We start from the raw sequence: 25,473 nt of genomic DNA, 5'->3' as shown, positions 1-25,473 counted from the left end.
TTTATCCCCTGTGTGTCCATACACTTCTGCAAGCACCGGGCAGCCAGCTGAGCTTGCAGTGTCTGGAATCCAACATGTTCCCATTAAAGAACTGTCCTCTTGCACACAGATGTGGAGGAATGAAGCCTGACTGTTTGGGAATAGCAATGAACACTGTCTTGGATGAAGGGAGCAATTCATGCTTCTGAGATTGCTCCAGGTTCTGCAGAAACCAGCAGCATCACATCAGGCTTGATATTCCATGTTCCTGCATGATCTGGATCACCCAAACAACGCACCACAGAGGTTCACACAGCATGCAGGAGGCTGGCTGCAAAGGAACCTGGTGCTGCCTGGCATGGTTAGAAAACCACTGCAGCAAAGACTGTTTGCACATCTTCTTAGATAACAAAGTGAAATCCCCCCTGAGCCTAAGATGTGGTTTGGAATCTGGCAGGAAATGGTTTTAGATACTGAGAAGGTTTCCTCAGAATGCCTTGTATCTCCAACAATCTCAGTTAGCAACAGAAGCCTTCGAAATTCAAATCCAAACACAAAATCAAAGGTATAGCATGCAAGTCTTCAGAAACAAACTCTTTATTAAGAAAAAAAAAATCATACAACTTGCAGGAAATTCCCTATGGGCATGATATATTACATATTACTTGTACTAAGGAACCAAAAAAAGGCATACAAACCGGGAAGAGGAAGAAAGGAATTTAGGAAGGAAACACGCTTTTGTTGAAGTGGGAAGACTCCACTGAACTGCTCTCACTACCACCCGCCCCTGCCCGCATCCCTGTAGCCTCCTCGGTAGCCCCTGCCCGCCCCTCGGTATCCTCCTCCCCCTTGGCAGCCACCCCCAGCTCCGTAGCCTCCGCCCGGGCTCCCAGGGTATCCCCTTCCCGCCGAGTGCCAGCTGGAGTAGCCGCCGTAGCCTCTGGCCCTGTGGCCGGAGCCGTGTGTGTAACCGCCCCAGCCTCGATGGCCACCGCCGTTGTCGTAGCGACCCATCTTGGGCGGGCGGGGGCCATCCCGGAACCTGGCAAGGAACAACACCGACACTTGAGACAGCCTTACAAACACCACCTCCTAAAGATGGGAAATAGCACCGTCCTCATCTAAGCCACCTCCATTTTCTGTGAACGCAGTACGGTGGGTGAACTACGTTTGCACTTTTGCACCTTTTCCACTTCAGAAAAGTTTCCTTTGCTTCAGAAGCAAGGGACGGAAACAAGGGGCAACAGAGAGGTGCAAGCCCAGCCAAATACGTGTTTTCTTTCCAGGAAAAGGTTTGCCTAAAATAAATATGGATTATCTTTTCTTTAAAAGATAATTTGTGTTTTGGAAGAGGGAATGACAGCTTTTATTCCTGAGAGCTGCGTGTCCTTGCGGAAACAGGCAGCGACGTCCCTGCATCAGGCTTTGAGTGCAAGCACCTCACGCACGCTCAGAGCGCCGAAAGCAAAGCCCCGAGTGCCCACCCTCACCTCGGGCTGCGGCTCTCACCTGGTGCCGGCAGGCGTGAGCGCCAGCCCCGCTGCCGCCGGCCGCGACAGCTGCCGGATCACGTTCAGCATCCGCTCGTAGGCGGGGTCCAGCTGCCGGACCATCCCGGGGTCTTTGGTCACTTCCACCACGAGCGCCTCCACGGCAGCGCGCAAAGCCGTGATGCAGGCGGCCGCCACGTGCGGCATCTTCAGCTTGATCCTGCAGCACAAAGAGGGTGTTAGAGCTGCCAGGACTTCCAGGGGAGCACCTGGGAAGGAAGAGGCTCTGCAGAGTGGCTTTTCATTGAGCCAGAAACCTACATTCTCATCTCGGAAGTTCTGATGTGTCACTGAAGGGGTGAGAAAATTCAGGAGGCCAGTTTGAAAGATCCCTAAAATTTGGCATTGCTAACACGTAACTATTCTTCTGGCAAAATTTGCTCGTGAAATTTAACAAAGAGCCGTGAAGATGCTCTGACTGTTCTGCTCTGGAGAGAGGCTGGGAGAACTGGGGGTGTTCAGCCTGGAGAAGGGGCCTTAGAGCCCCTTCCAGTGCCTAAAGAGAAAAAGGAGATACAGGCAGGTAGCCATAGGACAAAGGGGAATTGCTTTATACTGATGGAGGGCAGGGGTAGGTGGGATAGTGGGAAGAAATTCTTCCCTGTAAGGGTGGTGACGGCCCTGGCACAGGTTTCTGAGAGAAGCTGCAGCTGCCCCATCCCTGGGAGTGTCCAAGGCCAGGCTGAACAGGGTTTGGAACAACCTGGTTTACTGGAAGGTGTCCACCCGAGATGAGCTTTAAAGTTCATTCCAACCCAAACCATTCTGTGATTCTATCATTCTATATTTGGATAAATTCAACATGTAACCTCTTGCTTCAAAACAGCATGATACAAAAATATAAAGTAAACAAAAAACATGAGGCTCCAAGATTTTGAAAGGTCCAACTCTCAAACTGTTAGCAAATTAAGCTTAAGGAATTCTTTGCCTCTGTTTTACTGACTAGGGGCTAAAAGAAAAACAAAACAAAACAAAACAACCATCCAGATGGCATTTGGTGATGGCCATAAAATTTACACTGCCAGAGGCATTTCTCTCCTCAAGCTCTGTTTCTGTGCCTTTGCCTGAGGAGAAGGTCCAAAACACCTAGTGCCTTTTAGCTTTCAGTTAAAGAGAAAAAAAAACAGCTTTTTTTTCTGGAAAATGCCTTGTCCTGTTTTCAGTTTAAACAGGCAGATAATCTGCATGAAACAGGGCTCAAACGAACCTGTCCCCTCCTCACAGCAAACAAAGGTGATTCCTTCCCAACACCCCGTGGAGCACAGCTTGCCGTGGGACCCCTGTTCTATAGAAACTTGGTCTGTGTTAGCTGCACTTCCCCTCAGTCAGGAGGTCAGAACTGGATGAGCTTTGAGGTCCTTTCCAACCCAAACCACTCCATGATTCTGAGCACCAAGGAGATCCATACCAGTCATCCACCAGAATGAGCTCCCCATCTGACAGGACTTTCTTGGAAGCAAAGAGGAGCAGCTGCAGGGGGCTCACCATGGTCATGGTTTTGGCAGAGATTGCTCGTGTTCGAATCTGCAAGTGAAAGAGAAAAATGACTCTTGAAATGGAAAACAGAGTTCTACACATTCTGCTGGACACTGAAACTGGAGAATTTTGTAAAAAAAAACCCAAACAACACATAACAAAGCTAGGTATAATGTTAGGAAATTATAAGAGCGTGTGCACATACAAAATTGAATGCCAGCCAGAGGTTTACAGGGATCCACACTGGCTGGTGTAAAACCTCAAGAAAAACTATCTTCCATTTTAAAATATTCATTTTCTGTGTCTGCAGTTATGTAGCTTTTGCAAGAGCCACCTCATGCTTTGCCAGCCTTAAAATGACCAGGGCACATCTGAATTTTCTGTGATGAAAAGCTTCAGTGAGGTCCTACTCATGCAAGTGTGGAAGTTGCCAGATGTTCATGCAGTCACTGCTGTGTCATGTTACACTGACCTTGAGCTTGAGCTTGAACTGAGAACTTGGACAACCTCAAGCCAGAGATAACAGCCCTGCTACATGGTTCCTGCCCCTCAGTTTAATGAGGAACAGAAGAGGTACCTCATGGGCAGGGAGAGAGCTGCACACAAATCCTTCCTGCATCCCAGCCTCACCCAGATGCTAAGCTACTCTTAAGACACCATCTTAGTCACTGTCCATTTGCTGTGTGTATTTTGGTTTAATAAAGCAAAACTTTCTGAGCTCAAAAGTCTTCTGTTGGGTTTAGGGGAATCTCACTTAAGAGAGATGGTTAAGGTGGATCAAAGGTCTGACCCTCCTGGGATCCTGATACAAAGGGTGAAGAAGCAGCAAAGCCTCATCCCAGCTCTGAACTATGGACTGGGAATCCAGACTGTCAAGACAAATTCCCTGTACCCAAAGGATTTAAAATTCTGGTTATTACCAAACACAAAAGCACTGCCTTCCTGTGCTCCTTGAGCAGGAATAGCTGAGTTCATGATGGCTGTCACTGGAGCACAGGAGAGCTCACAGGGGTTGCAGTGGACAAGCACAGAATGTACATCACATTCACAGGATGGTGGAAAAGGTCAGGAGACCTTTTAGGTGATGCTTGGGAAATGTGAATTATCCTCGGGAGATGACACACTACAGACAGGCCAGAACAGGTGCACCCCACTGACATATTCCATGCTCCTGTTTTTTCCCTGGATTCATAAGCAGCAGAAGTGATAAGGGTAAAAATTCTCTGATGCCTAATTAGTATGGAAGAGCTCCTAAAACAAACTCTTCAAGAAGATAATGATTTAGATCTTTCTCTATGACCTGGCTGTTGTAACAAAACTCACAGGAACTTTCTGTGCACCTCTACTTCTACTGAAAGTGGTTAATTGGAAGTTACTAGGAAGCTGAGTGACACCAGGACCATATAACATTTACTTTCTGGAAAAAAAGCCAACCAACAACCAATACCTCCCATCCCCCCCGACTAAAACTAGCTAAATATTGCAGTCAGGTCTTTTTCTTATGACTTTTTTACCAAAAAGAGCCTCTTGAACCATTTGGCAGCACATGATCAAGAATAAACCCAAAGTATCTACCTTCTCTCCAAAAACAAAGAAGGGTGATGGATACTTGATGTCCTGGCTGCTGAAAGGGCAGTTGACAGATGATTTGTGGATGAGAGCATTGTGCCCCTCAGTGGTAAGAATCTTCCTCTTCTCCTTGTGGTAGCAGACATTGGGGTAGACCCCAAAAGCCAGCAGGGAGATTACCACATCCAGGTTGTTATCAGGGCCAGTGTTGTTAAACGGTTGAGTCATCAAACATTCTGTTGGCAGAGAACAGAAGAGTGGCTCAAATCCATGGGACTTGTAGGAGAGCACAACACAGCTACTTAGGATCCCGGATCAATGCAGAGCTGTTTAGGATCCTGGGCCAATGCCTTTTCTGATTGAATCAACTGCTAGATGTGATCTCCAATGACCTCTGCACTCAGAGCATTTAAGTGCTACAATCAAGTTTTAATTTCTTACTAGAAGATGAAAAGCTGAAAAATGCTACTACAAGGAGGTATTTTTCTCTCCCAAACTCTTCAAAAACAAGGAGAGATAGGTTTGCCCAGAATGTGCTGTACCATGGTGTGTTTACTGCATTTGTTTTGGAAACAGATCTTTTGGGGGAGGTCAAAATGAATGTTTTTATTAGTTCATTTGTTACAAATCTCCCCCAGAGTCCCCGGTGGCTTGTTTTCAAGTCATCTTGCTCAGAAAGAAAGTTAGGGATAATGCAGCAGTGATCCTAACAGCATGAGGACAAAAAAAATTAAAGGAATTTAAAGAGGAAAAAAAAAATGAAAAGGAGAGAAGACAAACATCTGCTTAATCCAAGCAGCCAAGCCAATTCACTGAGCTCCTCAGCAACATTAGGCAAAATCAGAACCTGGTCAAGTTTAAGAATTTTTTCTCAAGAAAATAGAATTACTGCTGCACATCCCTCCTGCAGCACAAACCCAGGAAGTCACAGAACAGAACAGTGTTGAGATCACACAGACTCCCCACTAAGGTCTATGGAAAGAAGGGGGAAAGCACAGCACAACACCTTTTGGAGATGCAACAAGTGAAGGAGAAAGAAAGTTAGGGAGGTAAGTTAAGGACATCTGCTTAATATTTTTTTAATCCTGAAGCTCTAACCTCAGCCTCCAAAATCTCTGTGTTGTACCACAGCCATCACAGCTTTAGGAGAGAACACGGCAATTCCACCTAACGCAGCTGTAACCATGGAGTGTTATGGCAAATTCACTGTACTCCCCCTGTGCTTGGGTGCTCAACACAGATTAGCCTGGTTATTTATTTATCATCTCAGAATGGAAAATGCAGTCATTAAATTATTGAATTTAATCAGACTCACCTTCAGGAAAGCCAGAACTAATAAGTATGTCTTTTAGCTGGACTTTTGCTTCCCAAGTCATTCTAAGAGTGGCCATGCTGAGTCTTTTGTGTTCACAAAATCTTTTCTCTGCTTCTTCACCACCCATTCTGAAAAACAAACAGAGGGAATTAGAAGCCTGACCAAGGAAGGGAAAAGCTCACCCTGTGTTACCTGTAACCTCCCATCACCTGCTGTGCCAGACAACGTACCTTGCATCATCCCAGGCTTGGAACACAGAGAGCAGAGCTACGTGATCTGAATACCTGGTCCCAGCAAAATTCCTATGGACATAACCCAGGCGTTTGCCTTCATTGATGAAAGGTTCAGGGAAGCAGGTAGCTGCAGAGATGGTACACACAGCATCTCCCACACTAAAAGGAACCACACAAGGGATCAGGATCATTCACAGTTCATGCTGCCAACACCTGCTGCAGGCTGCAGATAACAGGGAAAACAACTCTGCTAGAGACCTTAGGAATTTGGCCTTTATCTGCTAGAGATCTTCACTGAAAAACTTCCCTGGAAGTGGATGTTAAATTAGCTCTATCTGCCCTCCCCTCCTTCCATCCTCTGGTGAACAGGTCCCTACAGTAATCACAGGACCCTACAGCCATCACAGTGACAAAGAACAGATCTTCTACTAAAGCAAAATGTGGAGATTGACTTTTTTTCCTTACCTCATTGTTAAATTCCATATCTCCCCACCTCCAGTTCACTGTTAAACCTAGGTGTTTCAAGTCCCACTCTTAATTCAGAAATATTCAGTCTCCACTGGTGTCTTGCTGTTAACTGAACTTCATGACTGCTTTACTGCCTACACTGGAAATTATTTCTTCTCTGCTCCCATGAAGATTCAGTCACCTCCCCAGCTGCAGCATTTATTGTTCCTCCTAGATATATTGATTTTTCTTTCTTGCACATGTCAATAGGCTCAGGAACTCAGAGAAACAAGAACATGACCACTGAGACCACTCAACTTACTAAAAAATGCAGCCCATGATCATCATCTTGCCCAGACGAGGTTCAATGGGAAGCTTGGCCAGGATTCTTCCAAGAGGTGTCAACTCATCATTGGAATCCAGGGCATCAAGCTCTGAAACAAGATCCCTTGTTATCAAAGACAGCTGGCTAACCCCAGAAATCTCTGGATAAGAAATTCAGACTTTTAATAGTTGTGTTTAAACTGAACCCCACTCATATTTAAGTTTAATGTTGGTTACGCTGTTGCCAATCTGATTTTCAAAACTGATTTGAGGTCAGATAAGTTTTACTTTAGCTTTACAGAATTTTTACTACCTCCTCTGTAATTAGAATAATCACAATGTAATTCACATACCTAATTTTCCATTTCTTATAAATTTGCTTCTGTACAAACCTCTATTGCACTGTTAAACCATCTATTATCTAATTAATCTAACCGAATTTTCTACCTCAGGAAAATCAAAGCAGCCCTGTCACAACCAGCTGTGGAGTCTTCATTGGCACTGCCAAATCACAGAACCCTCTTCATCAAAAAAAGAACACCACAAACTCTCTCTTCCTTGAGGCTTTACCTGCCTTTCCCTCCTCCCACTACCTAAAAGTTATCACCTGTATTCATCCACAAAGCTACCAAAGGTTTTTTCATATTTAAAAAAAAAAAAAGTTTTGTAGCCTCAGCAATTAAATGAGAAAGGAAACACAAAGGATTCCTTGGCCACCATCAAATCCATTTTTCCTGGTATCTATTGAACACAAAAGCCTAAAGAATACTTGGAAGAATAACGTTTCACCTTCCTAAGAACATGCTAGCAGCGTCCCTGCACTGAAAAATCACAGGTGATCCAGGAAAGGGAGGCACCTGCAGAAACAGCTATTTGGTGTTAGAACCGAAAACACTTGCCTCTTCTCCTGGCTCTGCAATTCTCAGCTGAACAGTATGAAAAGTACTAGTAATTTTCAGAACAGAAGGTCATTAAACCTGATTACATTTCCCCCGCTATATTTTTTCATTCTGGTCTCCCTCCTGTACACAAGCAATGTAGGCTCAGCACACAAAATTCCCATACAATCAACAATGAAATAGATATTTCCGTTGTTAAAAATTGTAGGAAGTGCTTATTTAGCGACACTTCCAAAGTGTGCTGAGGTTTGAATCCCTTTTATGCTTTACATCTAAAGCACAAATTTAGAGTTCTTCCCTGCTCTATTTTATTCATATTCTAGTTAGTTCCTTGAAGAGAGCAGGGAGACAACTTAACCCATACATCAGTTTCTTCCATTTTTCATGCAGATTCATAAACTGGAGATTTAATTTCTTGACAAAATCTGAGATATCAGGTCAGTACACTGTACAAAGTGGTAATTATTTAATAAACTACCAACTTCCATTTTTCGGTACTTTTACAGAGGCTTTGTGAATGCCTCAAGCACCGGACTGAGTCTGTGTGAAACACAGCAGTGCCACAGCTGGAAAACAGGAAGCTGGAAGCTAACAGAAGTTACTGGTAAAACAACCAAACAAGCCTCAAGTTTGAAGGCTCAAGTTTCTTAAAGGAATGACACACCACTGGGAATTCAAGTATTTCTTCAGCTGCACAAGCCACTGCCACCCACATGATGCCTCCAGGTTGCTGTGTCAGCCAGAATACGCCGCTCCCCCGACCCACCCAGAGGTGGTACAGCCGTTCCTCAGGGATCACACCCGTGGAAAACCCCTCGGAGCCAGCTGCACGGGCCCAGGATCAGAGCAGAGGCGCGTGGGCACGCCGGTACCTCTGAGCGTGCGTTCCGCTTCGATCACCGCGTCCAGCGGGGGCGGCTCGATGGCTTTGGCCAGGAACTGCCCGATCCCTCCCAGCCGCAGCAGTTTGATGCTCAAAGCGATTTCGTGCAGCGGCGTCCGAAACATTTCAGGCGTCATGTGAGTCTGAAGTCTGGAATGAGAACAAAGTCCCATTTCTCTGAACACTGGCTTTGATCACCATGAGGAGTCCTTCCACCAGCAGAAACCACTGCCCTCCCAAAGTAAACTATCTCCCAGTCCAGCCATCGGCTCTCTCTCTGTGCTCCGGAACTTGGGCTCTTCTGTCACAAAATTCTGGATTTCTCCATTCTCCTTTGGGGTAAATTTACACTGGGAATGCAGAGGGAATAGTCCTCACATCTCCACTGCCTGCTGTGGGTTCTAGCATGAGCTGACCACAGAGAGCCTGCAGGGCCGGAGCACAGATGCCAGCACGGCTGTGTCCAGCCCCACATTCATCCTTTACAATCCTCTCATATTCTGATGAGGAAGCTCTTATACTCCTGAGAGACAAGCTGCTTTCAGCCTGCCCTATGTAAAAGCACTTTCCTAGTGCAGCTGGAAAAGATTTCAAAACACCTTGAATAGATACCCTGATTCAACTGGGACCAGATTTAGGTGATTTCTCTCAAAAAACTATCTGTACAAGTCCATAAACCCCCTTTCCTTGATTATTTTGGGTTTATATTCTCTGAAGGAAGGTTACCTTAAACCCATGATTACTTCAGTAGCCTAAAATCAGTTCACTGCCAAAATTGTTAATTAAAATCATTGCACTGTATTCAACAACGGATCTAAATAAATTTGAGGAATTCAAGGAGAGCTTTTGATCAACTGAGGCTTTTAAGAGTTTACAAGAAGCTGAACATCAAAACACAGCTATGCTGTACCAGCCAGAGAAAGGGGCACTGAGACTTCTAGGAGACAGATCAGAGTGTAACTAACAGCTGTGCTGCCTTCTCCAACCAGCAGAGAGATTTCCATGGCTCTAGTAACGGAAAAACAGTCTGGCAGAGAGATCGCAAGTTTCAGCAACATGGAAGGTGCTAGAACACCATGAAGGGGTTTCCTGGCCACAGAATGGGGATGGAGAGAAAGGCAACATCTGCCCTCCCTGCTTTCTCCCACTTCCATGACAAAATGGCAATGCCAGGTGCCCCCAGTGTTTGAAGGCAGACCAGAGCCTTGTCCTCATTACAAAGCTCTTTTCCTTGCCTCAATTCCCAAGCAGAACTGTTCTCCTCTTGAGAGGTTTGGTAGGTTGCAGTGACACTCTTGATACTAAAATGATGAACTATTTATCCACCTCATATTATGGGTAAAAGCATAGCATGTGTACATTTTTTTTAAGCTAAAGAACTGAGATATTTCAGTATGAGCCAACATCATCCATCTCCTCTTTGTGCTTTGATTTCCCCCTTCTGACCCAAAGCAGCACCCAATAGTCCTGGGAGAATTCCCTGAGGGTATTTCTGGAGACCACAGGCTCACCTCTCAAAGCGAGCTCTGCTGCACAAATAGAAACAGAACCCAGCTCGCACACGCCCAGCTCTGCCTTTGCGCTGCTCCAAATTGGTTTTCGATGCCCAGACCGTGGCATAGTTTGTCATGTTGTTGTGAGCAGTGAACAGTTTCACTTTTTGCCTGTTACAGGAGAAACACCACTAAAGATCAAAAGTCCTTCATCTTAAGCCCTGCCCAATCAGTTCCCATTTTATGGCTTGCAGCCACACTGCTTGTAAGAAGCCAACCACCCCCAAGCTTTGGTTAGTCAGGCATCAGTCTGGAAACTAAAGCATCATACTCTGTCTAAAGCAGTGCCCCAAACTATTGCACAGAGTAATGTTCTCAGCTGTCCAAAAAGCTTAAAATCCTCATGAATTCATGAGCTCTCTGTGTTTATTTTTCTCAGAGAGCAGGCACAGCAAGGCAGGAACTGTAACAGACTACAAAAATCTTCCTCTTTATCATCAGCCAGACACTGAGAGTTTGTAAAACTCCTTTGGCGGATGACGTCTATCAAATTGGTGTGGAGACCCAGTGACACTTCACATGAATAACGCCAGCGTGACCAAGCCAGTCCCCTGAGATGCCAGCGTGGTGTGTCACTGTGCTGACCAGCTAAAGACAATGCTAATTTGTCCTGAGGGAGTTAAGAGTCCTCAAGCTCAGCTCAGGGAGCATGGGAACACAAGGCGCTTCTGTGCACTCCCAAAACCTCTTTGGCATTCCCAAGGGCAGGATTTATGAAACAAAAAGTTGCTTCATGAACTCACTTGCAAGAGTCGATAACAAAGACCACGTCATTGATGGTAATGCTGGTCTCAGCAATACTGGTAGATAAAATAACCTATAAAAACCAGGAAATGCAAAGTGACGTTATTTGGGCTGAAAAAGCTGATCATGTCCAGCAAGATAAATGACAGAATTTATTTAAAAAGTCAGCAATATGTTCCCCAAAAGCCCAAGAGAACTGTGCACAGAGAAAGCTCCGTACTTTGGTCACCCCAGGAGGCACAGGATCAAACACTCTACGCTGCTCCTCCAGAGGAATCTGGGAATGCAGAGGTAAAATCCTGTACTGGTGGCCTCCTACAAAAGGAATACAAGAAGGTTGGTAACTACTGCTATGTGAATCTCATTTCTCCTTTCCACAACATAAAACTTTCTGGCCATTCACTCTCACAACAAATTAGCTCCCTAAGCCACTCATCCAACTCCCATCTTCACACAGTCAGTAGTTTCCTTAGGAAAAGATGAAATATAACAAAACAGCTGCTTGTACCAAAGCGTGGGTTCATTTCTAGATGCTTCTGCATTGTATAGATTAAGTTCCAGCCAGGCAAGAAAACAAGGATGGCTCCTGGGACATTCAGAGTCCTGATATAAACCAGCAGAGCCTCAATGAGTTCAAAAGAGGTTTCTCTCTCGTTCAGCTGAGCCATGGAGTTCTTTGTTTCTGGGCCATACTCATCACTGCAAATAAGGTTGCAGTTGGCCTACAAAAGAAAAATACCACAAAGGAAATCATATAAATTAATTTACTCAAACTACGGAGACTGTCTGGCCAGGCAAGTAAGAAAATGAGATATGTGGGTAGATGCCTTTCAAGAAAAAAATGTGCATTTAAAAAAAATATCAATTAAGTGGCTCAAACAAGAATTTCAAACCTACAAATTAAAAGTTGAATAAAACTGGTATTTTCTTGACAATGTATGTAAGTATTGACAATATCAACTGCAAGAGAAGAAGGGAGAGAATCTATATTTTCACCCTAGAAAGGTACCACCAAGCTCATATTTCTCTAGTTCTTCTTCCAAAGTTACCAATCTTCACTTTTAAAAGCATTTCAGTTTTAGCTTTAAAGAGAGGTAGGTTGACAAAACATGAGAACCTTAGCTTCAACGAAAAAGAAATTCTTCAGTTTACAAGGGCAAGAAGAAAATTTAGTTCCACTGCTGAAGTTAACAGCATTCTCAGATATTAAAAATAGGAAAGCTGTTAGAGATGTTTCACTTCAACAATGCCAAATGAACTACACTCAAGCTAAAATGGCACTTGTTTAATTTTTCACATTAAAATTCAAACATACATCATCATCTTCACCAGTTTCTTCATCCTTTTCTTTCTTCTTCTTTTCCTTTGGCGGAGGGATAAACTGAGTCATTTGAATACAATCTTCCAGAAAATAATCTGCAAGGACAGACAGATGATAAGGACTGACTGCTGGAAGCCTCTGCAAGGGAACAATTCTTTACACCATTTCCCAAGAGTCACCTGAAATGAATCAGGGTATTTCAGAGTATGAATCCAAGATTGATAAAAACTCAAGCAGTTTCTGGAAGCGCAACCAAGGATTTACCTTGGACAGGAAAGGTTCTCCCATAGACCTCGATGATGGGACAGTTGAAGAAGTATTCACAAAACATACTGGTATCGATGGTGGCAGACATGAGGACAACCCTGATTTCAGGATACACCTGAACGACATCCCTCAGCACCACCAAAAGGAAGTCAGTCTGCACAGAAAGAGAAAAAGGACATCATTAACTTCAGATCTATAAAAAGCAGTATCTTCCCAAGAATGACACGTTTACTGAACAAGAGAAGTACCAAGTAGAACAAAAGTGTTCTAAAACCAGAAACAGTTGTCAGTGCTCTATTTTGAAACTACTGTCATGCCTGGGATAAGTGATTTTTAGGATTTCCAGTGTAAAGAAGGGTTTCTCTTTTCTAGAAAAATAGTTTGCTTCCTTCCTAACAATACATTACAACCCCAAGTTATTTTTAAACTTGGCTTACATGTAAAGTAGCCCTAATTCATGAAATATATAGGAATTACTCAGTGCAGGTGTGTGTGATGCCTGTAGTTCTGCTTAAATATGACATTTGTTTAGTTTTGCCATGCAGTTAGTTAGGCACGTGCTTAGCTCAACAGACAAAATTCCAATCTCACTCACAATTTCCAAACTTGTATTTTACATCGTTAACACGCATTTAATAGGTGAAGAGATGCATCAGAAAAATTCGTGTTGCAATTTTGTTCAAATGAGTCCCCAAATTCTGTCCAAACAAGCTTAAACATGTCAGAACTTCACAGTCTCTCTCACTCTTGGTATGACAAAGCTGAAAACTATGCAGAATTATCAAGAGAACAAAAAATGTTTGCCATTTCAAATTATATACAATACCTCTCCTAATTCTATCATCAGCTTGCATTCTGCTCCATGTAAGCCCTGAATTTCAATGTATCGCTATCAGGAGTGCAGGTTCTGTGAATACCACCACTAATAGAACAGTGTCAGTAGAAACAGCATTCTAAAGTGTCATTCAGCATGCTCCCCCACTTGGACAAGATGTGTCTGTACTGTGGTGTTCAATTTTCCAGTGAGGACCAGGACACAGGGGATCCTAACAGGAAAATAGAGGGCAGCAAGGAAGCACAGGTCTTTGCTCTGCTACTTAGATAAGGAATAATTAAAAGTTCTAAAAATCTCATCAAAGAAGGAAAACTCAAGACACCTGAGACTCAGTTAGACAGCTTCCTCTTGCATACACACAAACACAGAAGTTAACAGAACAGAAGCATACAGAGGTTAGGACTGTCATCACCAGCTAACTCACATTAATGTCTCTCTCATGGATCTCATCAACAATAACATGACTAATGCCACGGATCCCAGTCTCCACCTTTCTCAGAAGAACACCTAAAGCGGAGACAGCAGGTAAATGTTTGTGTAACACCTCAACCTTCCCCCTCCCAGCCCCTGGTTTCAAAATCAGGAAGTGTGCAGGCTGCACAGCCCCTTTTCCAACCCCATCTCTAACTGCCATGCTTTCCTTGTACAGGTGACAGCAAGGCCACGAAGCATTACCACAAGAGAGACTCTTCCCCCTTTCCCACCCAAGGCTGCTTCCCCTTCTGTCTTTTAAGGACAATCAATACACAGCAAATTTCTCTCTCCGTGGGATTATTTCTGTGTGCTATCAGACCTGCATTATCAGACTTCTGAACAAAAATCTTAAAATCTGAATTTCTCTTTGCACAACGGCATGTCAGCAAACTTGTATCCAAAAAAACCCCCTTTTCAATCTTCTAAGCAGACTTTATAAAACTTTCAATCGAACCATATTTCTGCTTTTGCTGCTAACTCAGAGTTCAGCCCCATGATAAGCTCCAAACACAAGGAAGCCATACAGACCTACAGTGCAGAACATGATGCTGGCGTGTGGCCGAGGGAGCACGGATTCGAACCGCACGCTGTACCCACAGCTCTGCCCAGGCTCTTCCCCCCTCTCATAGGCCACACGCTCCGCCACGGAAACCGCGCTGATCCTCCGCGGCTGAGGGGTGGAAAAGTTTTCCCTAACTTAGTGAAAAGGCTCTAGAAGTTTATCACAATACCACTGAAAATGATAAAGGAAATTATAAATGCCACAGGTGTCTTCTCCTAAGATTTCTTTACAAAGTAATCATTAAAAATTAATTGCAACAGCAGAGGGGTTTGGGGTTTTTTTCACAAAGGAGGGATAAAAAGATATATGGCAACGACCAGCTGCCATTTCCCAAATAAATTCCCCTTGGTCTGCTAAGAGTTTTCATTTGGGCAAGGTTCAAGCCAGAGTAAATCCATGCAAGAGTAACATTCCAAATGAAAATACATATGATGCTGAGGTTTCTCCTACTTATATGGCTGAGGAGGTATCTTTATGAACCATATCCTGCAACGATAATAAGGTTCCTCAGCACATCCTTTAATTCTTCAGGGACAGGTTGGATGGGGCTTGGAGCACCCTTGCCTAGTGGGTGGCATTGCTGACCATGGAAGGGTGTTGGAATGAGATGAGCTTTAAGGTCCCTTCCAATCCCAACCATTCCACGATTCTGTGATATTCTCCTAGCCAACAGGTGATTTCTCATATCCACCACACAACTGCAGTGGCCACACACTCCTCACCTGTGTCACCACTATGTTGCACTCAGCAGCTCGGTTGGTTCTGATGTATTCATCCAGGATGTACTGGGGCACTTGAGTGGTTTTGCCACAACCAGTGGCCCCACGGATGACAACAACAGAATTGTGATGGATTGCATCCAGAATTTCGCTTTCAAAATTCTTCAGAGGTAAGGCCTCTCTCTCTTCTTGGATCTGGAAAAAAAAAGGTCCAGGACATTTCCAAAATCTCCGAACATCTGCCTGTTCTGCTCCACATCTATACTTTGCCTCACTTCTCTACGCCTCTCCCTTACCCAAAGGAAGAACTGCCAAAGAACGGGTCATAGTTTGTATTTTTCCCTGGCACAGCACAACTCGGCCCCACATCCAACCCAGAGGAACAGCCAGCACTTCTGAAAACACTGTGTGGATTTGTGCTGAAATCCAGCTTTACACACTTTGTGTTACATTCTGGAAAATGAAGAGCAGGCATGACAGGTCACATGAGACACACTCACCCTCTGTAATTCCTGATCCTGCTCCAGACGGTACATGAAATCACTTTTCAGGTCCATGCTTATTTGCTCCGGAGTGAGCTGGAAGTGCAAGATATTATTTGGAGACTTTTTGACCCCTCTTCTTATCGACATCATAACTTCAGTATCAGATCAGTCACACCAACATCGTGATCCCAAATATCCAAGAAGGATCGTTTCCTGTATAACTCCCTGAAATCAGTTATGCCTCTGAGCTGTTTTATTTCATTCATTCCAGCATAAAACATTCATCTCCAAAGAAGTCTCTCAGAAAGACCAAAAACATTGAAAAAGAACGATTGTTTAAATTTAACCCTTTGAGTGCTTGAGAAACACGCTCTATTCAGCAAGACACCGAGAAGATGATGATTTAAATATGAGTTTTTAATATAAGTAACGACCTAATAAAAACACAACCCCCCTCTTAAAACAGTAGCGGAAAAGGCAATAGGTTGAAGAGAATTTATAAAGTAATTTCTGTCTTTCAACTGCAAAAGAAATCTGAAGAAATGTAAAAATTTGTTACCAAAGGGCTAGTTGTTTTTACTGCAAACAAGTCAGCTGTTCCAGTCAGAACTAGCACAGGTAAATCCTGAAGAGGTTTGAAGCCAGCTCAGTTTGCAATGTCCATATTGGTTATGTGTTTTATGCAGCAACAGCTAAATTTACATTACTTCCCTATATTTTAAAAAAAAATATATAACAATCAATATTAAATTAATGTCATTTATTAGAAAATTCCAGTTGAAAAAGAATTAAATTATTATTTTGACCATAAGCAACCTGGATGTTGTAGGAAAATCAAGTTCCTGTCCCAGGAGTCTTTTCTGGCCAGGTTATACCAGTCAGCCTGAATTACCCTCTGAACTTGGCAAACCAGTAATTCTTTCCCTCCTTCATTTTATCCTGCTACACTGTTGCTTTTCATTTGTTCTGTGCTGAATGGGACTAGAAATGATGAAAAGTAAGGAAGTTGGTTGCTTGTGTAGTGGCACTGGCTTGGAGCATTTTCTCCTCCCAGAAAAACAGTATGAGCGCGGAAGTATGGGAAAGAGAAGCCAGAGAATTATAAATGATATGAACTTACCTTGTAATTGCAATTATAAACTTTGTATGGGCTGCATGACAGCAGGCAAAAGGTGAAACAAAACAGATAATTGGGACACTCAAGACACTGCTGCTCAAGACCTGATAAAACATGAAGCAGACACAAAGAACTCTCTGCCTCCAGGTAAAGAAGGGTAGAAATTTTATCAGTGGACTGTCTTCTCCTTTGAAATGGCTCATACTTTAAATCCTGGTAGAGGAGAAGCATTTAGAAGTTCTGGAAGCACGGGGAAATCAAGCAACAGATCCAATTTTTTAAGCTGTCTTACATTTGCCAGCGGACCCTCATCAATATTGCAGCCAGTCCAAGGGTTCCAGTTGGAATGAGGGGGTGACCAGGGAACAACCCCCATGTGGCTTTGTCTCTGCGATGGTTCGAAGTGGGCCAACTTTCCTACGTTGATCAGAACTGGATTACTGGGATCTTCAGGCTATAAATCCAAAAGCAGAGTGGACAAAGACAGATAAATGTATAAACGGGCAAGTGTGATGTTCTGTACTGGGGTATCGAACCACACACTCACCGAAGGCACGATCTCCAGGGACAGTTCCCGTACAGTCTTTTGCAGGTGATTTTCTAAGTCAGAAGACAGCGACACCTCATAGGGTTCCAACTAGGAAATATTTTAAAACTACACATCATTATACACAAAAACACAGGCACTGGAAGCCAGAACTGTGGGCTATTAGAGGTGAACCATCAGACACCTCCTTGTGAAACAAGGCCAAAGAGTACCGTCAGTTCAGAATTCACATTCTTGAAATGTTTTGCCAACTTTTCATTGAATAAGGATTTTAGGCTATTTTTAAATATCTGAGTTCAATTTCAGAGGAACGCATTCCAAACTTGCAACCAAATACCTAAATAACATATATTCCTTGGTATGTGTGTGTATATATATTTGAATTGCCAGAAAATGCTCATGTGACAGAAAATTAATCCCAACATTTTCAAGCTTGTAGAAAAATTATACTGGAAACGGCATTTGTTACAAATCCTATTTCATTTAATAGAATGTAAAATTAGTTACTGCTCCGATCACATACACATGAAGTTATATTTCTGATCCAAATCACTCACCAGAACAGAAACAGCTGCTAAACAATAAAAATTATTAATTACTTGTAAGATATTAAATATGGAGACAAAACTCTTAACTCACTTCTGTTTATGAGAGTGCTTCTGTGTTATGAAATGAAGGTAGTCATTCCTGTCAGACTCACCGATTCTCCTTTTTTCTTTGCCTGCCCAGAGTAAGGCTCAATGACCCCAAGATGGTAGAGCTGTCTGACCAGGGAAAGGGCACAGGACTGTGCTGCCAGCTTTTTGTTCGATCCGTGCTCGCAGCTGTAAATCCCTGCACACAAAGGTCAGAGCTGCAGCAGCAGAGGAGTCAAGCAGCTTCCACAGAAGACACTACTGTGAACTGGGCTCTCTGGCTGTACACTCACACCAGGTTTCGTGGACAGTCTCAAACCTTGATAAATCCAGAATTCCAACATAAAATCCAACCATGCCCCTCCGTTGCCCAACTCACACTGGCTGTGTGATGTTACTTTACTGCTAAACCCTTTGAAGTTTTTCTGCATTCAGTGCCCCAGCAACATCATACAAATGATCCTTTACCTCTGGAAATGGCTCCAACACGTAACTATAATAAACTCTGTACCCACAAATGTTCCTCTATACCAATACCCATCTCTTGCTAAGTTAAAAAATAAACAGGAGCACTCACTTCTGCCCAGCTGCTTCACATAAATGGTCATTTCTGCATTAAAGCTCCTGCAAGAGAAAGAAAGAACACAAAGGTACAATTACCAAGAGCTGATACTGCAAAAATATTTACTCCTTCCAATATTTCTAGGAAAAGATCTCTGTCCTCAGTCTGAAACTCTCAATTCACCAATGACCAAGGTAGAGTATTACTGCTTTTAGTCCCTTTAACCCCAAAGCAATAGGTAACAGACCTGTCTTCAAGAGAACCAGTACATTTGATAAGAAGAGTTCAGAATAAGCCACTGTTCAGCACTGAAGTTTAAAGCCACATCAATAGGAAATGTGTTCTGAGCCGTCCAAGTTTAAGGCAACAGCTATAAAGCAGGTGGGATGTTAATGTAACATGAACATGCATCCCAATGTAACATTAACTGTATCCCACACTAGTACTGGTATGACACTAATGTAACCCACTAAGAGCCTGTGTTTAATGACTGGATGCAACATTTAATACAGTTACTCTGCTTTTTGCCACACAATTGATCAGCTCAGCGCATAAACAAAACCCAACCAGGTCATTTAGTCAAAACCATGGAACTTATCTGAACAGGAGACAGAATATTTGAATTTGCATGAATTTCCACTCCCTTACTGCCATCTTCTGGAAACAGCAAAACTTGAGTAACAAAGTAACAGAGTTACTCAAGGGTAACTCTGGTAGCAAACCCAACAGTTTGCTTAGTAGACATTGTAACCAGTTTAGTTAAAGGTTAACTGGCATGTTCATCATGGAATTACAGGATCAGGAATGGTTTGGGTTGGAATCTTAAAGACCATCTCATTCCAATCCCCTGCCATGGGCAGGGACACTTTCCACTATCCCAGGCTGCTCCAAGCCCCGTCTGACCAGGCCTTGGACACTTCCAGGGACGGGGCAGCCACAGCTGCTCAGGGCAATCTATGCCAGGGCCTCACCACCCTCACAGGAAAAAATACAGGCTTAAAAAAAAAAAAAAATCCTCAACAGAGGAGAATAGAAATCATGATCCATGTTTTTAAGAATCCCAAACCTAAGCCTGCATTTGCCACATGAAATATGAAAGCTGAATTCTTGTGAGACAGGATTTAAACAGGCAAATGTGACTCAAGGTGACTGGAATTTATTGGACTGAGATCCCCTTTGGAAACTAGGCCTTGGCATTTGCACAGGTGGAGGCTGCGTCTTGCACCTGCATCCTTCATTTTTTGCTGCAAACAAACAATAAAAAAGGTTAAGTGAGTGATTTAAATTTCAGGTTAGACCTCCTTCCTGTGCTCTTAGCAAACTGACCTTCAGGCACAGTGGCTTCAGGGGTCAAAGGCCACTGGCTCTCAGGGACACAACAGCCACCTAAGACACCGATGACAGTATGTTTCTCAGCCAGGCCTACAGTCAGCATTCAATCTCATTCTCCTCCACCTGAGGGGAGAACAGCAACACCAGCAATCAGTTTGCAGCAGAATCCCACATGATTCCCATGTCCAGCCTCAGCAGCCCGTGCCAGCAGGCACAGGTCTGTGGTGTGAGGCTTTGGCAGGAACAGAAGGAGGCACAGGCATCCCCACACAGAAAAGCCACATCCCATCCCTTTATATGAGCTCATGCTTTGTGTTTTAGGAGAGCCATCTTTGTAAGAACTTATACCCTCCTGTCATAGTTAAAAGTTTCCAAATTCAAATTTTCCAGCTATTACTAAGTTCTCAGACCATGAGTGTGATTAACTGACCACAAACTTCTGAGAGCATGGCTGACATATCTGGTACAATCTATACCTCTCATCGTTACCTCAAAAAAACCCCAAACAGATTGGCAAGATGCGCGATGACTGGTATTTCTTTAAAAAAACCCAACAACCAACTGTATTATGTCCTCAAAACTCCAAAAACATCCCTCTCCTGTTACACACACCAAGAGGACTAAATCCAACAGTCTCCCAAAGGTCTCTCAATGAGCCCTACAATACATTAGGATTGTTTCATGCCTATCTGATCTGTTGCAGCAGGTAGTGAATAGCCCCTTCTGCCATTCCATCCAGGGCAATCCACACATGCTTCCCTGAACAAGGAATATATAGGAAACTCTGAAATGCACTCCAGAAGAACAATGACCAGGCTGAGAAACATACTGTCATCTGTATAATCTCATTCTGCTCAAGACTAGGTACATTTAAATACATGGGGTTTTAATGCTGCAGAAGGTGTAACAAAAAATGAGCTCCACAAATAATCCCTAAGCTACAAGACAGAAGAAACGTTCAGAAGCTATGCCTGCAATAAGCATAATTAAAATTCCTAGTACTGTACAAACTAACTTTTTATGTCACTCACTTAAGTGAAGGAAATGGCCTTGCCTGAGAGACATAAATTGAGATGAAGTGAGGAAAGACAGGTTTTAAATGAGAATTTACAACTTTCTGCACCAATACACATTTTTTATTGGAAATTATTATTGGAAGGCTCAATTACAAAATAATACTGTAAGTCCTGCAAGTGAGACTCTCTTGAAAGGCTGTAATAAGAAAATTCTTGTCTTTCTAAAAATATAACTCTCATAGAACACAAGTTTATGTAATGCAAAAAAGCCCAACCCCGAACTCTATCACGAGAGTCCAGCAGCAGCAGCATGACATTGTTTCTGGCCACCAAAAATCATTATATTTCACCAGAAATAACACCTTGTCCTAACATCTGGATGATTTGTAAAGACTGTTCCTAGTAGGGATAAAATAATAAAACCCATCAATTCTTTATGCACAATCTGTTATGAACTACTTTCATTTGGGAGAAGCATATGCAAATTCTCTGGAGGAATGGCTAAAAATCAGGAAAGAGTAATAGCCAGCTCATCTTAACTGAAACTTAAGACTCTCAGAACTCCTTTGGGAAGATTCTGCCAAACTGCTTTTTTCAAAAGAAGATTCCATTGCCAGAAAAGTTACATAATAGAGATATAATAATATATAGATAATAATAAAAATATAAAGACAATGTCCTTAAAGCACATTGCTACATAAGCAAATTTAAGATTTACTTAAAATGCACAAAGGCAACAACAGTCACAGAACAACTACCACAAGCAATTGAGCTCTCTTTTCACAGAAACTGACACCCCAGCAGCTGACTAGAGGACAGAAATCAGTTTAAAAGCTGCATATCCAGAATTTTTCAGGAATTTCTTCAGTCCCTCAGATCTCTGCACTGAAGCTCCTCACCCCCATATCAATATTTAGGGATGCACACTATGGCTCTACGGAGCATGGCAAGTAATTGTGAACAACCACTGGCACCAAAAATATTTTGAACCCCTCAGACACAGATGGTGACTAAAACTACCAAACCTGTTGTGATCAGGACCCATTTCAATGTATTTATAGTCTTCCTGGATCTTCTCCTTTTGGAAAAACTGGTTCAGACGTGCCTTGGCATTTTCCAAGGTCCAACCCCCGTGAAGATCTGCACTTAAGTCCACTTCTGACTCTGAGGTCTAATATGGAAAAGAAGAGTATCGTTTACCAGTTTAAAGTAATTCACCTGTATGCTATAAAATAATTAAAATGTCAGAGAAAATGCTAAAAATTCTTCAGTAATTCCTTATTTTCAGAATGAAATGTCTGTACAAAGTCCTGGATGTTCAGACTATCCAGAGTGATTTATTTATCCCTAGCTTAAATAAACTACCTTTATTACAAGTCAACAAATAAATCTGCAACTTTAAATCTGCAGCTAAAACTAACAGCAAAATATCAAAGGAAAACTGCAAGCTTGATTATAAACGCAAATGACAAATTAAAAGGGATTAAAGATACCCATTTAAGAACCCAAGGAGAATTCCTCTGCATGACTTACCTCCTGCACTTCTTGCTCCTCTTTCCTGGAATAATAATCTTGCAAGTTTGCACCCCGATCCCACTGAGCTCCATGACTGCCACAGTTTCCAGGTGCTGCACTTGGGCCGTTGCCTACCACACAGAAAAAAAGAAAAAATAAATAAATTAAATAACTCCCCAAAGCAAGTTCTTAGCAATGGCACTGCCTGGCCACCTTGACAGGCCATACCAGTCCCTCAGATCTCATGCACTCATCCACACCTCTGCCTCAAAACTGTAACCTCAGTGTCCTGTCTGCAGGGTGATGCAATCTGGGGGAGAAATCACCACTAAAACACATTCAAATATACAGAAATTACAGTTTTCAGTCTTACCTACTTCGCTTTTTAAAAGCAAATGTGGAGGAAGAGGTCCCCCCACAGATGAACTGGAACCAGTGACATCTCTAGCTGCTTCCTGTCCTCCAGTGGGGATATCACCTGCTGCTGGCTAGGGAAGGGAATGAAGGAAAACCTCAGCACAACAGTGCAGAATAAGCCATTTTATTATTTTGCTAGAAACTGTTCAGGAAGTTTAAAGACCTCAGGCAACATTATGCAACAATTATCCCCAGTAAATATGCAATAGTTATTACACAGTAGCAACCCCAACTGTAACACAACTGTGAATATTTTAACACTGAACTGACACTAATCGGGACAGCAAAACCAAAATAGTTGTGTTCCCATTTGGTTCCACCAAGGCTGATGAGGCAGGGAGGCTGCTTCCAGCGAGAAAACTCATATATCCTCAATGGAGCACTAGAAGAAGATTCTTCCCTCTCAGTAGGTAATACGTAACTTCATGCTTTATTTATTTCTCTAAATTTGCTGTAATGTCAGAGTTACTCTCCTCTTCCTCAGCCTTTAAGTGATAGTCACTGCCGAGTGTTCACATAACATCACAAAAAGCAGTGATCCTGTCACACACCTGAAGCAATTATGATTTAAAAAATGCCAGATTTTCAATGTTTGATATATCTGTGATTATTAATTTTGGGTTTGTTTTTGATGGTTTTTTTTAAAGCACACAGGATTACATATATTATATATATTAGAACATGGCTCTAAAACTTCAGTGTCAGGTGTGAGTACTCAGCACTTTTAAAGCCAGGCTGTGCCTCACAGGGACTCTGAATTCTTTCCAGCCTCTTCAGCTTTGCAGCCCAACACAAGCTGTATTTACCAGATCATCCTACAACATTCAGCTGGACTTGATAATCTCAAAGGCCTTTCCCAACTGAAATGATCCCACGATGTTCTGTTTGTGCCCTAGCCTTGCAGCAGTGCAAGAAGTCCCTCACATTCATCACTGCACAGGGGCACCAGAAGGAACTCCAGGGATGAAACACAACCGGGAACAGGGCAGCACAACAACAGAGTGGCCTTTGGTAAGGAGAAAGAACAGCTTACTCCAAAAGCAGGAACTTCATCCTTCTTCATTTCGTTCACCCGCACCAAGAAGTTGATGAAGTCTCGGGCAGCGTTGCTCTGCGCGTCCTTCTTGTTGGTAGAGTTGCCCATGCCAACATAGTTGAAGCCTTCCACTCGGACCTGCAAGGAGCAACACACAGCTCTGGCACGTGCAGCTGAAAGGGGCTTGGAGGCCAGCAACACCAGCTGCAACACCAAATCCTGGCTGCTGATAAGCACAGGAGAAATAATTACTAAGTATTGTTATATAGCATTATATATAGCTGTGTGTTTCTGTAGGTTTTGAAAAGCAAACCCCCACATTCTGAGAACTTCTCAGAGCACAAGGGCTTCCCAAAACCTCGTGGAAGAAGAAAAATCAAAGGGACCCTGGCAACACACAACAGCAGACTCTGCATTGGATCACTTTCCTCAACCTAAATCCCAAACCCTCGGACAACGCGGACAGGAGTGACCTTGTGTCCACTCAGCCATAGCATCATGTTATTCCAACTCCACAGACGTGATTTATTTATTTTTTTTACTTTAGAACAGCAATTCTATACCCTGGACAATGGTACCTCCAACCACATAGTAACCATACAGGATTCACAGCCATCCTACCAGGCTGCAAATATCAGCAAAAAGAGATGTTTCAGTGACACTGATCCTTTTATCTGTTAAGCTTCCATGGATAAGCTTCCTTCTCGCAGAGCCCGGACCCCGGAGCACCCCCAGCAGGGCCCAGGTTCCCTCTGACAGAGCCGCCAGACCTGCTCCTGGACCCCCGGCCCTGATCCCACGTTCCCTGAGGCAGAGCCCCGGGTTCGGCCGGCAGGGTCCCCGGCAGCACCCCGAGACCTCTGGCAAAGCCCAAACCCCGTCACGAACCTCAGATCCCCGGGAGGGCCCCCCATTCCCTTTGACAGGGTCCTCAGAGCCCCGGCAGAGCTCCAGGTCCCTCCCGGAGGCGAACCCAGACTCGCGGCACGATCCAGCCTCCCCCCGGTAAGAGCCCAGGCCCCCGTCGCGCCCTCCAACCCCCCGGCACAACGCCCAGGGCCCCGGCAGGGTCCCAGCCGCACTCGGGGCCCTCGGCTCCCCGAGAGAGCCCCGGCAACACGCCCGGAGCCCGGGAGGGTCCGTCTGGGCCCCCGGAGGGCCGCAGTCCCCCTGCGCGTCCCCACACCCGCGGCACAGCTCCCAGCGCCCCCGGGCACCCAGCCCGCTCCCCCGGCGGGGCAGGCCCGCACCTCGCACAGGAAGGTCTGCCGGCCGCGGCCGCCGGCCGCGCGGATCTCGTAGGCCGGCATCACCCTCCTCCTGCCGCACCAGGCGTACAGGTAGTTCTTCACGTCCCCCATGGCCGGGCCGGGGCAGCGGGGCACGGCCGCCCGCTCCAGCCGGAGCAGCCCGCGGCAGCGGGGCACGGCAGCGCCTGCGCGGCGCCGGACGGCGGCCGGGAGGAGCCGGGAGCGCCGGGAGGAGCCGGGAGGAGCCGGGCGCGTTCCCTCCGCCCTCCAGCGCCCCGCCACCGGGCTCGTGTCTGAAACATATTCTCGGCTTCCTGCTGAATAGAGCGTGTTTCTCAAGCACTCAAAGGGTTAAAGTTAAACAATCGTTCTTTTTCAATGTTTTTGGTCTTTCTGAGAGACTTCTTTGGA

General features: G+C 44.1%; 1 protein-coding gene across 2 annotated transcripts; it reads right to left on the bottom strand.

The window, feature by feature from the left end:
* Positions 1 to 590: 590 nt before the first annotated feature.
* On the bottom strand, positions 591 to 25,217 carry DHX9 (DExH-box helicase 9). 2 transcript variants are annotated; one of them, XM_040073035.2, is made up of 27 exons: positions 25,063 to 25,217; positions 23,810 to 23,950; positions 22,733 to 22,847; positions 22,378 to 22,490; positions 21,870 to 22,015; positions 18,512 to 18,558; positions 18,000 to 18,133; positions 17,300 to 17,389; positions 17,045 to 17,206; positions 15,651 to 15,728; positions 15,154 to 15,345; positions 14,398 to 14,539; positions 13,820 to 13,902; positions 12,558 to 12,714; positions 12,288 to 12,388; positions 11,481 to 11,694; positions 11,193 to 11,287; positions 10,972 to 11,045; positions 10,187 to 10,339; positions 8,665 to 8,825; positions 6,892 to 7,003; positions 6,120 to 6,281; positions 5,890 to 6,017; positions 4,581 to 4,810; positions 2,938 to 3,053; positions 1,489 to 1,689; positions 591 to 1,021 (listed from the first exon to the last, which is right to left on the bottom strand). In XM_040073035.2, the coding sequence occupies exons 1-27, from the start codon at positions 25,171 to 25,173 to the stop codon at positions 754 to 756; spliced, it is 3,726 nt and encodes a 1,241-aa protein (XP_039928969.1). In that variant the 5' UTR covers positions 25,174 to 25,217; the 3' UTR covers positions 591 to 753. The 2 variants fall into 2 exon arrangements, with proteins under 2 accessions (XP_039928969.1, XP_039928970.1); XM_040073036.2 differs by lacking the exons at positions 21,870 to 22,015; positions 22,378 to 22,490; positions 22,733 to 22,847; positions 23,810 to 23,950; positions 25,063 to 25,217 and adding an exon at positions 19,823 to 19,947.
* Between the last annotated feature and the right edge of the window lie 256 nt (positions 25,218 to 25,473).

The sequence above is a fragment of the Hirundo rustica genome, chromosome 9, assembly GCF_015227805.2.
Source record: "Hirundo rustica isolate bHirRus1 chromosome 9, bHirRus1.pri.v3, whole genome shotgun sequence".
In the NCBI taxonomy this organism is placed as follows: domain Eukaryota; kingdom Metazoa; phylum Chordata; class Aves; order Passeriformes; family Hirundinidae; genus Hirundo; species Hirundo rustica.
The sequence above is the reverse complement of the archived record's forward strand: the minus strand, read 5'-3'. Positions and strand labels throughout refer to the sequence as shown.